This window comes from Chiloscyllium plagiosum, unplaced genomic scaffold (genome assembly GCF_037043375.1).
Source record: "Chiloscyllium plagiosum isolate Xiang-an unplaced genomic scaffold, Cpla_swu_hap1 HiC_scaffold_7, whole genome shotgun sequence".
NCBI classification, from domain to species: Eukaryota; Metazoa; Chordata; class Chondrichthyes; order Orectolobiformes; family Hemiscylliidae; genus Chiloscyllium; species Chiloscyllium plagiosum.
In genome coordinates this window covers 15558422-15572273 of record NW_028270145.1, presented here as the reverse complement: position 1 = coordinate 15572273, position 13852 = coordinate 15558422, and the positions used below count along the sequence as shown (strand labels likewise).

The 13852-nt window shown below is 39.1% G+C and overlaps 1 protein-coding gene across 5 annotated transcripts in view; it reads right to left on the bottom strand.

Moving 5' to 3' along the window:
* drc11 (dynein regulatory complex subunit 11) overlaps positions 1-13852 on the bottom strand; it is a 164865-nt gene that overhangs the window by 102809 nt on the left and 48204 nt on the right. For all 5 annotated transcript variants that reach the window (XR_015757595.1, XM_087988764.1, XM_043693070.2 and 2 more), the window contains exons 6-8: positions 13295-13500; positions 4966-5050; positions 3741-3848 (exon numbers count right to left, since the gene is read on the bottom strand). Coding sequence is in view for 4 of the 5 variants with exons in the window: in XM_087988764.1 (XP_087844890.1) it covers positions 3741-3848; positions 4966-5050; positions 13295-13500 (399 nt within the window). In the remaining variant the exon portion in view is untranslated. The remainder of the gene's footprint in view (positions 1-3740; positions 3849-4965; positions 5051-13294; positions 13501-13852) is intronic.

Genomic DNA, 13852 nt, shown 5'->3' with positions numbered 1-13852 from the left:
CAGAGTTTGGAGACCATGCGTTCTAGCATGGAAATGATGCCAACTTAATGAGAACAGTCGCAGGCCTGGTAATGATGCAGCATCTAGTGGTATTGCATCAGCTTCCATTGAAACACAAATAGAAGGCAATCAATATCTGAGTGTTGTGGTGAAAGGTCACACTGAAGATATGAAATCCTGTTACCAGACTACTCCTGTCTTTGTTATGGTGTTACGACACGGGGTAAACCCTCCTGCTTAATTTAAACTGGCAACACAGAAAAGATGTATCCCGTGCAGTAATCTATGAAAACTCGAGAGGCCAAGAACTATTTAAAGTAAAAATTAACAACTTTATTTCTTATAGTATAACAAAGAATAATTAACTAACAACTATTTACAATTCCTTCCTCTAACCTATCCTTTACCTTCCCTTCCATAACACTAGTCCAATAATACTCCCAATTAAGGTTTACGGAAAAATTCTAATTTTAAAACCAGGCAGCAGTCAAATCTTCTCTTTATCTTCGTCAGTAATTTGCTCCCCAGGTTAGTGTTGAGGTTTTTCTCAGTGCAAACTCCTTCTCTAGATAGGTACCGCTCAGAGAGCTCTAATTAGCAGTCTACACCTGTTGGTCTCCTGTAGCAGTTCTCCTCCCAACTATTTAATTTTCCCCGGTCTTATACCCCAAAGCATCAGATTGTGTCATTGCCTTTTAAGATTGTCAATATACTCAATTCAAACCTGATTGGAATTTGGTATTTTTCAGGGTATAATTTAAACCGATTGGCCTAATTCGAATCTGCTTTGTCGTTTTCAGGCAACTGGCTACCCGAGTAGCTGGAGCACATGTTACATTGTGTCTTATTGAGAACACTTGGTGCTGTCACTGCTAGCTTTTACTCTCTTAAAAGGTACAGTACACACACATCTTCATAACAATGGATAATCATGCTCAAAGGGGCTTGAATAGTCTCACAGCAGTCCAGAAACCTATATTCCATCAGATTGCTAGGTCAATGGAGGTAGCACTCTGAGGAATGGTACTGGGTCTGTGCAGCATGATACTACAGGTCATCTCTCAACCTTCTAGCACTGCACTCTACCAATAAATTCCCTCATAGTGGCCAATTAGCCAACCATCCCATCCTGTTGCTAAATATGTCAAGGCAATAGGGTTTGTAGCGAGACTTTCTAGACCCAAAGCTGAGAAGTTCTCCTCCAAAGCAGTCTCCTCTCGCCATGCTGCAGCTACTGGAAGAACAGTGCATAGGAGGACGACTGGCAAGTTTCTAGATTTAATCGACTTTCTAAAATAGTATGGTGGCTGTTAGAATTTAAGATGGATACAAAGACGTGCAAAACAATGAAGAAAACAATATCGCAATCAACAAAATAAGGCTCCAGCAAAAATAGTCACAATCCTGGAGGGAGAGAGATCCTTTCCAAATGACGAAAGAGAGTACATGTGAATGCAATACTCGTGTGCAAATAACATCTATCAAAATCTAAATCATAGCAACTCACTGCATTATAAAAAACATTCATCTCTCAGTAATAAAACAATCACTGAGAATTGTTTTAACATTCTTCTCTTCTGGTTACCAGGAAAAAAAGCTTCTCACTACCTAATCCCATCACAATACTTCAAATTTTGAGCATTTTAGCCATAAGTCATACCTTACAATGGTAATTATACCTTACCATTGAGTCTCTGCCAAGCTATCTGCATGGTTCCATTTTCCAGCACTTGGCCAATAACCTTGAATGTTATGACAGTTCACGTGCTAATTCGCATACTTTTTAAACATTGTGAGGTATTCCATCCCAAGTAGTATATTCACGATTCCCACCACGCCCTGAGTGAAAAATGTTTTCCTCAACTCCCCTCTAAACCTCCTGTCTTTTAGCTTTATGCCCACTCGTCTTTGACCCTTCAGGTATGGGGAAAGTGCTGCTTCCAATTACTCCTTATCTCTTATAATCTTGTACATTTCAAACAAGTCCCCCATCAGCCTTCCCTGCACAAAAGTAAACATGCGACCCTATCCAGCCTCTCTTCATAGCTAAAATGGTCCAAGCCAGGCAATATCCTTGCAAATCTTCTCTGCAACCCTGTACACAGTACCCAAACTGTGGCCTAACTAAAGTTTTGTACAGCTCCAACATAACCATCTTGCTCTTATAATCTATGCCATGACTCATAAAGGTAAGTGTTCCATATGTCTTCTTAATTACCTTATTAACTTGTCCTGCTGTCTTCAAGGATCTGTGGACAATCAACCCAAGATCCCTCTGATCTCCTTAGTGTCTTGTTCATCATTTTCCCATGGAAGTTTCAGGAGTGAGTTCTAATTATAATTCAGTTGATTCAATAAAGTCAGTTTCAAGAGCATTCTGAATGGGTGTCATTGAGCTGAGGGAGAAACTTAGATATAGTTAGTTAATGGATGTAGGTTTGCTCACTGAACCTTCCAGCTCAGTGAGCAAATCTGCATCCAGAACCTCAACCTGAGCTACAAATCTTCTCAAAACTCGCTAATAGCTAGTCAATTTCAAAGTGCTCGGGTCTGTACAGAAGGAAAGAAAAAACTCAGAAGTGAATGCTCTCCACTGGAACATGGAACATTACAGCACAGTATCGGCCATTCAGCCTTCGATGTTGTGCCAACCTGTGAAACTAATCTGAAGCCTATCTAACCTACACTATTCCATTATCACCCATATGTTTATCCAATGACCATTTAAATGTCCTTAAAGTTTATAAGTGTCAGGATTAGAGTGTTTTGCTGGAAAAGCATAGCAGGTCAGGCAGCATCCGAGGAGCAGGAAAATCGACGTTTCAGGCAAAAGCCCTTCATCAGGAATGAGACTTCTTTTTTTAATTTTTCTTTTTTTTTCTGATGAAGGGCTTTTGCCTGAAAAGTCGATTTTCCTCCTCCTCGGATGCTGCCTGACCTGCTGTGCTTTTCCAGAAAAACTCTAATTTTGACTCTAATCCCCAGCAACTGCAGGCCTCACTTTCTCACTACAGGCAGAGCGTTCCACACCCTTACTACTCTCTGAGTAAAGAAACTCCCTCTGACATCTGTCCCATATCTACCACCCCTCAATTTAAAGTTATGTCCCCTCGTGCTAGCCATCACCATCCAAGGAAAAAGGCTCTCACTGAACACCCTATCTAATCCTCTGATCATCTTGTATGTCTCTATTAAGCCACCTCTCAACCTTCTTCTTTCTAACACAAACAGTGTCAAGTCCATCAGCCTTTTAAGACCTACCCTCCATACCAGGCAACATCCTGGTAAATCTCCTCTGCATCCTTTCCAATGCTTCCACATCCTTCCTATAATGCCGCAACCAGAACGGTACACAATACTCCAAGTGTGGCCACATTAGGGACAATGTAATAGTTTTATTCTTTTATATACTGCAGGAAGGGTTATAGCAGTTGAAAAAGGGCTGTAATTACTGTCCAGTTTGCATGTATCATGTAGAAGAAAGCTACTATTTGGTTGGACTTTGAGCTCATCTCAGAATTTTCATCAGTGTTGTCTACTGGACTATCATAGAAATGTTAATGACAGCTAATACAAAGGACAAACTATCTAAGTCAAATCACAACTGACAAAATACAATTAGATATTAAGCAATACAGGTGAATCCTTAGCACAAGAAAGACTGAGCCTTCTTTTGAGAAAGATTTTCACCACTGAATGTAAGAGGAATTTAAGACAAAACCCAACATTTGGAACATTACCTCTTTATTGGCTTTCCCTTTCTTCTTTTTCTTCTTCTTTTCATTTTTGTCCTTTTTCTCTTTCTTTTTCTTTTTCTTTTCACCTTGTGTAACAAATTCTTGAAGCACCTGAGGAGAGTGGTAAGTTATTAAAGCACAAGCCAACTTATTTAACGAGAAAACCTGCTTTTGTAAAAAATATTAGAGACTGTGCAGGAAGGAAGGGAAAAAACAAGAGTGAGCATTCTGTCCCCTTCAAGCAAAACATGTGGATATATGAAAGCATATAAACTAGGCATGCAATGTTAGTCAAATCCCTGCACTCAGTGATAACACTATGCATTTTCCATGCCGGTTGCTATCCTTACTATGTCTCAAAAGATATTGCTACAACTACAACAGTTGTAAGATGGATATGTCATTGTTTTTAGTGCCAACTAAACTGGAGGAATGAAAGGTGGCCTTGGTTGATTTACTAAAAAGAAGATGCCATCACATCTGTACTGAAGGTACTACCTTCTCCACTCTCTAGCTATCCGTTTCACTCATCGGAATACATTAACAACAAAATTATTATGGTTTTGAAAAACAGTCATGTCACATTCAAAATGTTAGCTCTGTTTCTCTCTTCACAGATGCTGCCAGAGCTGCTGAGTTTCTCCAGCAGTCTTTATTATTAATGATAATGAGGTCCTGATTAAAGTTGACAGGACCTGTGCACCCACAGCTTTGCTGGGATCTTTGAATCTTATTGGCTTCCCTTGCACAATTCCCTGTGAATTTTGAAGCCAATACATTCAAAATCACAACTTGCAATGTTTGAACTTCAATTTACATTAGTCAGTCCAGTACAGTACTGAAACTCTACAGTGCAGTTGCTATCTTAATTCAGAAAAAATGTTATAATCTAGAAAAGACAATAACATGCAACAGGATGCAGCTGTATCTCAATCACAGAATCACTGCTCCAAAGCTGCAATCCCTCCTCAAAAAGGTTTAATGGATAGAAATTGTTACCAAGAAACTTGGATGACTTTTTTCTCTCTTTAAGTGCGAGTTCTAATCTGAAAACTATAGCTTGCTTAAAAATGCCACTGATACTATCTGCGGACATGTTGAATTTTAAGTTATAAGGTAGAACACATTAACAAAAGTCAAATACTGGCATTTAAACAATTGCAGTTTATAGCCGAATTATGTATCACAAACGTCTGAATATAACCCTTCGATTCGTCGTGAAAATTACCTCTTCTGGAGTCTTTGTAGCAAAAATAGCTGCAGAACCACCTTTCTCTGCATCAGGGAAATTGGGAAACCTCCCAGTTGTGTTTCTAGATTGAAGAATAAAACATTAACACTTAAAAAGCAGCAATTCTCCAAATTAATCAAGGTATTATATCATGGAGTATGCAAGGAGGTAAAATTGGATGTGCTGTTTTCTGACAATGACCAACCTCCACCTAACCCTCCTGCCAATTCAGGCAGAGCAAGGTAGAGGTAAATTTGGTGCTGTCATCTCATTCAAGACAGCAGCATTGGGTCCGGTGAACCCAGAACTGCTGGCTGCATCTCACTTTGTGCAGAACACAGCAGTGTCATGTTGACAGCATGGCGCAGAATCAGAGAGTAATTACAAGATAAAGGGATGCTGACTTTCTATAAAGCAATCAAGTCAGTCCCAAAGTTCTACTCTATCCCTGTGATTTTGCAAGACCAGCTCTCCAGGATCCCATTTAATTTCCTTTTGAAATTATCAATGAGAGTGTTTCCACTATTTTACTCTCGCAACATTTAAGAAGCATCTGGATGAATACTTAAAATGCCAGGGCATAGTAGGCTGTGGACCAAATGCAGGAAAATAGGATTAATGTAGTTTGGTTTTGTACAGGTCAGCATAGAAATGGTGGACCGAAGGGTCTGGTTTTGCTGTACGACTCTATGACTCACAATCTTCTGAAGGTGTGGTGGCTAGAACTGGATGCAGTGCCCTAATTGGAGCCTAATCAGAATTTTATTGGCATTACAAATCTTGCCATGATGCAGAAGGAGACCATTCAGCCCAATGTGCCTGCACTGACTCTCTGAACATTTTAACTTGGTACCAATCTTCTGCCACTTCCTCATAACTGTGCACTATTTAAAGCATCCAAAGCCCTCTAGAATAACTCACTTGAACCTGCTTCCGCAACATGGCAGACCCTAACTACTAGCTGTGAAATAAATTCTCCTTACCTCACACTTACAAAGCAGTTCAAAACTGTGCCTCTGGTTCTCTATGCTTTTATACAAGGAATGCTTTTTTATGATCTACTATCTCCAGACCCCTTATGATTTTGCAAACTGCATTGTAATAACTGCGTTTATGCTCAGAACTCTGTTTATTGAACCCAAGATCCCAAATGCTAATTACTGTATAACAGTAGGCAGACTGAACTCTTGTACTTGTCACCATTCATGATGTCATCTGTTTTAAAATGTTTTAAAGCAACACACACACATACTCCCTCGGTCTTTCTTACATTGCATGTAAATTTTAATTCTGGATTAGTGGTGCTGGAAGAGCACAGCAGTTCAGGCAGCATCCGAGGAGCAGTAAAATCGACGTTTTGGGCAAAAGCCCTACATCAGGAAAATTTTAAGTCCAGTGAGGGTTCCTTCATCCAGGAGTTAATGTTCAGGTATGTCCAGATAGCTGAAGGTAAGAGTTGCAGAATTTCAAATTGGTGATGACACAGCAAGGTTGTGTTGATTTAAAGGGAACCAACTTACTTTGCAGGCCAATAGAAGAATCCTCTGGAAATAGGATTCAAGAAGATTGGAACATAGCTTTAAGCCTGTTTATGGCATTTTATCTATGCTGGAAGTTTAAAAAAAAAGACTGAGACAAGGATTCAGAAATGAACAATTAAAGCCCGTCAAAGACCAGAGGAATTTTGATGTAACCTTGCCCAGGATTAAAGTTAGATTAAAGAAGCCACTTTGTGCTTTTAGTCAAAATTCACGGTTCAGTTCAAGGATCTAGATGGTTATTATTAGTGTCTCTGTAGACATACTGACTATCAATTTAGTTTTTTATTTTCAATACTGAAGCTCAGTACTTCTATTTATTTTACTGTTCTTGCAATGTGACCCAACAATAATAGGTGCACGTTTTCACAAAGGTGATGGTTTAACTTTGATCTTGTGGTTATACTGCCAGAAATTTCTGGAGATGTGGCCAACTTGAAAATTATGTGATCAGTAGCAGCCATTTGAGTCCAACAAGGTCATGTTGTGTAGGATCAGAGGAACAGGAGTAGGCCATACAGCCCCTCAAGCCTGTTCCACCGATTAATGTCCCATATCCCTTTATATCTTGACCCAAAACTTTATCTATCTCAGACTTAAAACTAATCATTGATCTAACATCAACTGGCCTTTGTTGAAGAGAGTTCCAAATCTCTACCTTTGTAGTACTAGAAGTGCTTCCTAACATCTTTCCCCAATGGTCTGGCCCTAATTTTTAAGCCATGCCCCCGAGTTCTAGAATCTCCAACCAGTGGAAATTGTTTATCCTTATCTTCAGTGTCTTTGCCGGTTAATATCTTGAAGACTTTGATTAATTCATCCCTTAACTTTCTAAATTCTAAAGAAATCAGACCTAACCTGTCTATTCTCTCATCATAACTTAACCCCTTAAGTACCGATATCTTCTCTTGTCAACCTGCGCTGTACTCCCTCCTTCTGAAAGTGTGGTGGCCAGATATGTTCACAGTACACCACGTTGGATCTAACCAGGGTTTTGTACAACTGCAGCATAACTTCTGTGTCTTTCTGCTCCAGTCCTCTAGAAAGAAAGGCCAGCATTCTATTAATTTCTCAATTACTTTCCATGCCCCAACTCCCAAGTCTCTTTGGACATGCACTTTGTTTGACTTCATACCATCCAGAAAGTACCCTAATCTATACTTTATTGGTCCAAAATGGATAACCTCACACCTACTTAAAAAAATATAATTTTTTTGAAATAATTTAGATCAATTTATGTCTTGTGGGCACATCAAGCCAACAAGACATAAACTCTCAATATATCCCATGAAGTACCAGGACTGTGCTCTTATGTCCACGTTGCCTCTTCCTATCCCACCTGCCAATATATATCACCTCAAAGTTGTCTGTGTTTTCTATTTGCCCCTTGTGTGCTCAATTGGTTAGCCTATGTCAGTTGATTAACATCCATTTGTTTCCTATAGCATGAAGATTTTGGTACTAACAGCAAATTATGAAAATTTACTCTGTATACCAAACTCCCAGTGATTTATGCATGCCGAAGGGCCTGTTTCTACACTGTAATGTAATCTAAAAAAAAAATTAGTGGTCCTAGCTGGAATCTTATGGAACATCATTGACTGCCATCATCCAATCTGAAAAACAACCACTTACCCTAGCTCACTGTTTTCTATCCTTAAATATGCTTAGACCATTGACTCTTGTAGTCTATGAGCATCAGTTTTATTAATCTACTGTTATTTTCTTTTCCCGAAGTTTCACACATGAGATATAATTCGCACACAAAATTCTGCAAACAGTTAAAGTTTATTAAAACCTGTACAAGCTAGGTGACCCCTTTCATCCTCTTCACGGATCATAGAGTCATAGAGATGTACAGTATGGAAACAAACCCTTCGGTCCAACTCGTCCATGCCAACCAGATATCCCAATCCAATCTAGTCCCATTTGCCAGCACTTGGCCCATATCCCTCTAAACCCTTCCTATTCATATACCCATCCTTTTAAATGTTGCAATTGTACCAACCCCCACCACTTTCTCTGGCAGCTCATTTCATACACGTACCATCCTCAGCGTGAAAAAGTTGCCCCTTAGGTCTCTTTTATATCTTTCCCCTCTCACCCTAAACCTATGCCCTCTAGTTCTGGACTCCCCCACCCCAGGGAAAAGACTTTGTCTATTTATCCTATCCATGCCCTTCATAATTTTGTAAATCTCTATAAGGTCACCCTCAGCCTCTGATGCTCCAGGGAAAACAGTCCCCATCTATTCAGCCTCTCCCTATAGCTCAAACCCTCCAGCTCTGGCAACATCCTTGTAAATCTTTTCTGAACATTTTCAAGTTTCTCAACATGCCTCCGATAGGAGGGCAAGTAGAATTGCACGCAATATTCCAAAAGTGGCCTAAACAATGTCCTGTTCAGTCGGTGTTAGGAAAGTTGAAATTCCTTATTACAATTCTATTATTCTTGCCCTAACTGTGATCTCCTTACATAGTTGCTCCTCAATCTGCGCTGAATTGATTGAAGTGTACAAGATCCTCAATGGTCTTGGCAAGATGGATGTGGAAAGAACGTTCACTTAGATGGGTCAGTGTGACAGTCTAAAGTTCAGGGATCACTTCTGAGAGAGTAGAAATATTTTTCATCCTCAGAGGGGGCTTTGAAACTCTTCAAGAATGGAGGGGAACACCGGCATTTGTTTAAATTGGAGAATTTGTTGGGAACTGGCTGTCTAAAATAGAGTCAAAGTGAGGCACCGAAAAAAGGAAGCACATCCCCTTTATACAGGTCAGTTGGTCATGCTCACAGATACTCTGGCCACACCCCACTCCCCCCCCATAACCACATGATATCCTTAGTACCGTGGTACGATGAGATCATCCTCAGAGATAATGCAAATGTAAATTCCCTAATCCTGGAGAATTATTATGCAGACGATTTCCTGACTCAGTGATTCCCCAAGACAATGTAGGTGTGACATACCTAGCTTCAGGGGATGGCTAGAAAGTGTTTCTGAATGGAAGAGATTGAATGAGAGTTTTATTTGGTAATAGTAGGGGAATAGTAGCAAATGACTGTTTGAATGGACTGGGAGTCATCCGCATTCTTTCATGAATGTCATCCCCACTCAGAATGTTCAGTCAGTGCAGTTTAACTCTTCAATATTACATTAAAGTTCAGAGAGATAGTCCCATTTAATCTTTCAACGTTACAGTACCTTGTTAAATGCTTTATTAAAATCAACTGCTGTTGGTTCATAAACCTTTATTCATCAAAAAAAAAGAGATTTGTCAACGTTTTAACAGAGTTGTGATGGTTCTTCTTAATGTGGTGCTGTGACCTCAACCAGCTACAATCTACATTAATAACCAAAGACATAGCGAAAGAAATGTAACTTAGTTTACAAATGATACAATGTTAGGTGTGAAAAAAACCTCGAAGGACACAAAGAACCTGCAAAGTGAAACAGGAGGTCGGTTAAGTGAGTGGGCAAAAAGGTGGCACATGGAATCTAATGTGGGGTGTGTCAGGTTATTCACTTGGGTAGTCAGATGCACAGGATTTATAAATATTCATGTTCAGAGGGATTTAGTGTATTCATACGAGGAACTCAGAAAGTTAGCAAGGAGGTATATTAAGCAATTAGGAAGTTAAATGGCATGGATTGCTTTTATTGGAGGACGACGAGAGGGCAAGAATAGGAACTTGTTAAAATTTTACAAACTTTAGTAGAACTACTGAAGTAGTGTGTGTGGGTTTGGTCCATTGTTAAGGAAAGACTTACTGTAAAAGTTTTATTATCCAATATGTGAAGGGTCTCAATGCAAGAGAACACAAGATGACTTATTGAATAAACTCCTTATCTCAACTTGCAAATTTATCTTCTGTTTTTCTTGATTACAGTACAGAATCTGCAATTGCATAGCCTCTTATAAAGTGTAATGATGCCTTTCAAAAAATTGAATCAATGTTTCAAAAAGTATTTGTGCAAGTTATTTCTTCTCCTTATGGAATTTATTTTCAGGGCTCTTTTGTCTTTTGAGGCTTCACATTGCCCACAGCTAGCCACTGTACTGCCCCTACTTAACCCATATATATAATCCTGAGAATCTCTTCACGGCATACTTCTTTGCTTTTTGTTTAGCCTCAACAAATTTGGCATTCATTAGAATTAGAATTAGAATCCCTACAGCGTGGAAACAGGCCCTTCAATCCAACAAGTCCACACCAACCCTCCGAAGAGTAACTCACCCAGACCCATTCCCCTTTTATATATTTACACCTGACTAATACACCTAACACTATGGGCAATTTAGCATGGCCAATTCACCTGAGTTGCACATCTTGGGACTGGTGGGAGGAAACTGGAGCACCCGGAGGAAACCCACACAGACACGGGGAGATTGTGCAAGCTCCACACAGACAGTCACCCGAGGCAGGCATTGAACCCCAGTCTCTGGCGCTGCGAGGCAGCAGTGCTAACCACTGAGCTACCATGCTGTCCACTTCTGTCCTTTCACCCAAGGCACTTATACAAATTGCAAAAACGTTGAGGGCCCAACACTGATCCCTGTGGCACACCATTCATTAAGTCCTTCCAACCTGCAAAAACACATTTATAACTCGTCTATGCTTCCTGTTAGCAAACCAATTTTCTATCCATGCCAATATACTAATCCCCTACACCATGAGCTTTTACTTTGCATTAAAAGCTTCGAAGTGGCACTTTATCAAATGCCTCCTGGCAATATAAATTCAGTACATTCATCAGTTCTTCATTATCCACAATATATATTACTTCCTCAAAGAACTCCAATGAACTTGCTAAAGATGATTTCTCTTCCACAAAAACACATTGACTGTGCCTGATTACCTAGAATTTCTTCAAGTGTACTGCTATAATGTCTTTAATAATAGCTTCTAAGATTTACCTTATGACAGATGTTAACCCCATTGGCCTGTAGTTTCCTACTTTCTGTCCCCTTCTTTTTTGAAGATCAGAGTTGCATTTTCTATGGTCAAATCTAATGGGATATTTTTTCTGAATCTATAGAGTTAGGGTGATGAAAAGCAATGTATCAAGTACGGCTATTTCTATAGAGACTCCAGGATGCTTCAGGAACCAGGCAGTTGTCAGCCAAACAGTTCCAAATATTTACAGTACCACTTTTCTGGTAATTGTAAATTTCTTAGTTTCCTCCTTTCCTTCCATTTCTTCATGTATAACTACTCTGGATTCCTTGTATCCTCTTTAATGAACACTAACATAAATTACCTGTTCAATTAATCTGCTACCTGTTTATTTACCGTGATCAGTTCTCCAAAAGACTTTCTATAATACAAACATTTAATGCAAACATAACCAACACAAAATGTTTCCTTCACTGGTTTTACTGGTTTTCCTTTCTATTAGGTAGAACATAAAGGAAGAATTAATGGGATCTTGTCCGACATTTAATGCAAGACCTACTATCTCTATATTTCTGGTTATCTTCCTCTCACACTCAAATTTCTCCCCTCACTTATTAATTATTTTAGTCATTCTTTGCTTTTTTAAAAAAATGTTATGTCCAACCTTTTATTCTATCACTTGTGTTTGCATAGTATTTTCGTTAAGTTAGACGCTATCTTTAAATTTTCCAGTTATACATGGATGGCACATCGATCCACAGGATATTTTCTTACTTATTGCAATGTATCTATTTTTCACATTCTGAAGTATTCGCTTAACTGTCTGCCACTGAATCTCTCTTGGCCTTTCCTTAACCTAGTTTGTCAATTCACTTTAGTTTTTCTGCCCACATAATTGCCTTTATTTAAGTTTTTAAAACAATAGTCTCAGACACACTCTTCTCTCTCAAACTGAATGTAAAATCCAATAATATTACGGTCACTAACAGGAAGGGAGTCTGAGGTCATTAAAGAATTCAATCTCATTGCATGATACCAGGTCTAGTATGGCTTATTCTTCAATTATCTCCAGAACATGCTGTTGCAAGAAATTATTCAAAAACATTCAATCAGCTCCTCATCTATGCACTTTGTGCATTTCCGACCTTTCTAGTCTATATGCAGATTAAGATCAATCATGAATACTGCCATTCCAGTCGAACAAGCTCCCACTTATTTCTTCCTTTATGTTCTACCTTACAGAAAGGAAAACCAGTAAAACTAGTGAAGGAAACATTTTGTGTTGGTTATGTTAATACCGACCATTCCTCTATTCTGTGAATACCACGATTAACAAACAAAGAAACCTATCCCCATACTAACATTTTCAAGCTTCCTATCCTTTCTACTTGTCCTATACCCTTCAATTTTCAGGCCCCAATCCATGGTGCAATAGTTGGTCACCAATCTGCAGCCTTCAATCACATCCTAAACAAGGTGAAAGAATTTCAACAGAAACAAATTGCTGGAGAAACTCAGCAAGTTGGCAGAAACTCTGGCAGCATCTGTTGACAGAAAACAGAGTTAATATTTGAAGACCAGTGAAGACCTGCTGAGTTTCTACAGCAATTTTGTGCACAAAACGTAGCTATAAGCATTCCAATAATGTAGCAAAAGTAAAAGAGGTAATGGGGAGATAGGGCTGGGTGTCATCAGCATTTGGAAACTAAATTTTATTCATTTCATGCTTGTGATAAACAATAGTGTTCACACCACATGTTTAAGAATTGCAACAATATCAGCTAAGGATAGTCTGGTTAAGTACTGAGAATTTCAACTGTGGCTGGATTTAAACAAGATCTGAAAGAGAAGCTTGGGTGGCTCCAGGAAATTCATGAATCTGTTTTCCTTACCGACACTCAATAAACCATTGTCGGATCTGGTCCTGCAGAGTTTCCTTAATATCCATTCCCTCCACTGCTCGTACTTGTTCTTTTAGCGTGATTAAAGCTTCCTGATATTCCACCTCATGTACTTCCTGCACGACATGCCTTTGCAGAACTGTTTTCTGAGCTTGCAGATGAGCAGGGCTCAGCTGTTCAAAATTGGGTGGTGGTGCCTGAGAAAAGAAATCAACCATCTGTCATGATAGTATTTGTAACCTAGCTTGCAATAATAGCATTGGCATGTATGTCAGACAGCAAAACTGAAAATACCCGTGCCACTGATAGCGAAAACATCTATCAGAACAGATTTTTAGGAATCACTTACTTTTAAGCTTGAAATTGTCCTACCACATCTCTTGAGCAGGATACTCTGCAAAACTGTCATTTGAAAGAGATTGGCTCAAAAAAGAAAATACCTCACATTCAAATACGGGACAATTAATATTCCTAAGGAAGCTAAATTGGACAAAGAGGGAAAAAGACATAAAACTAAATTAAGAAAAGGAAAGTTATTGTAAATCCAGT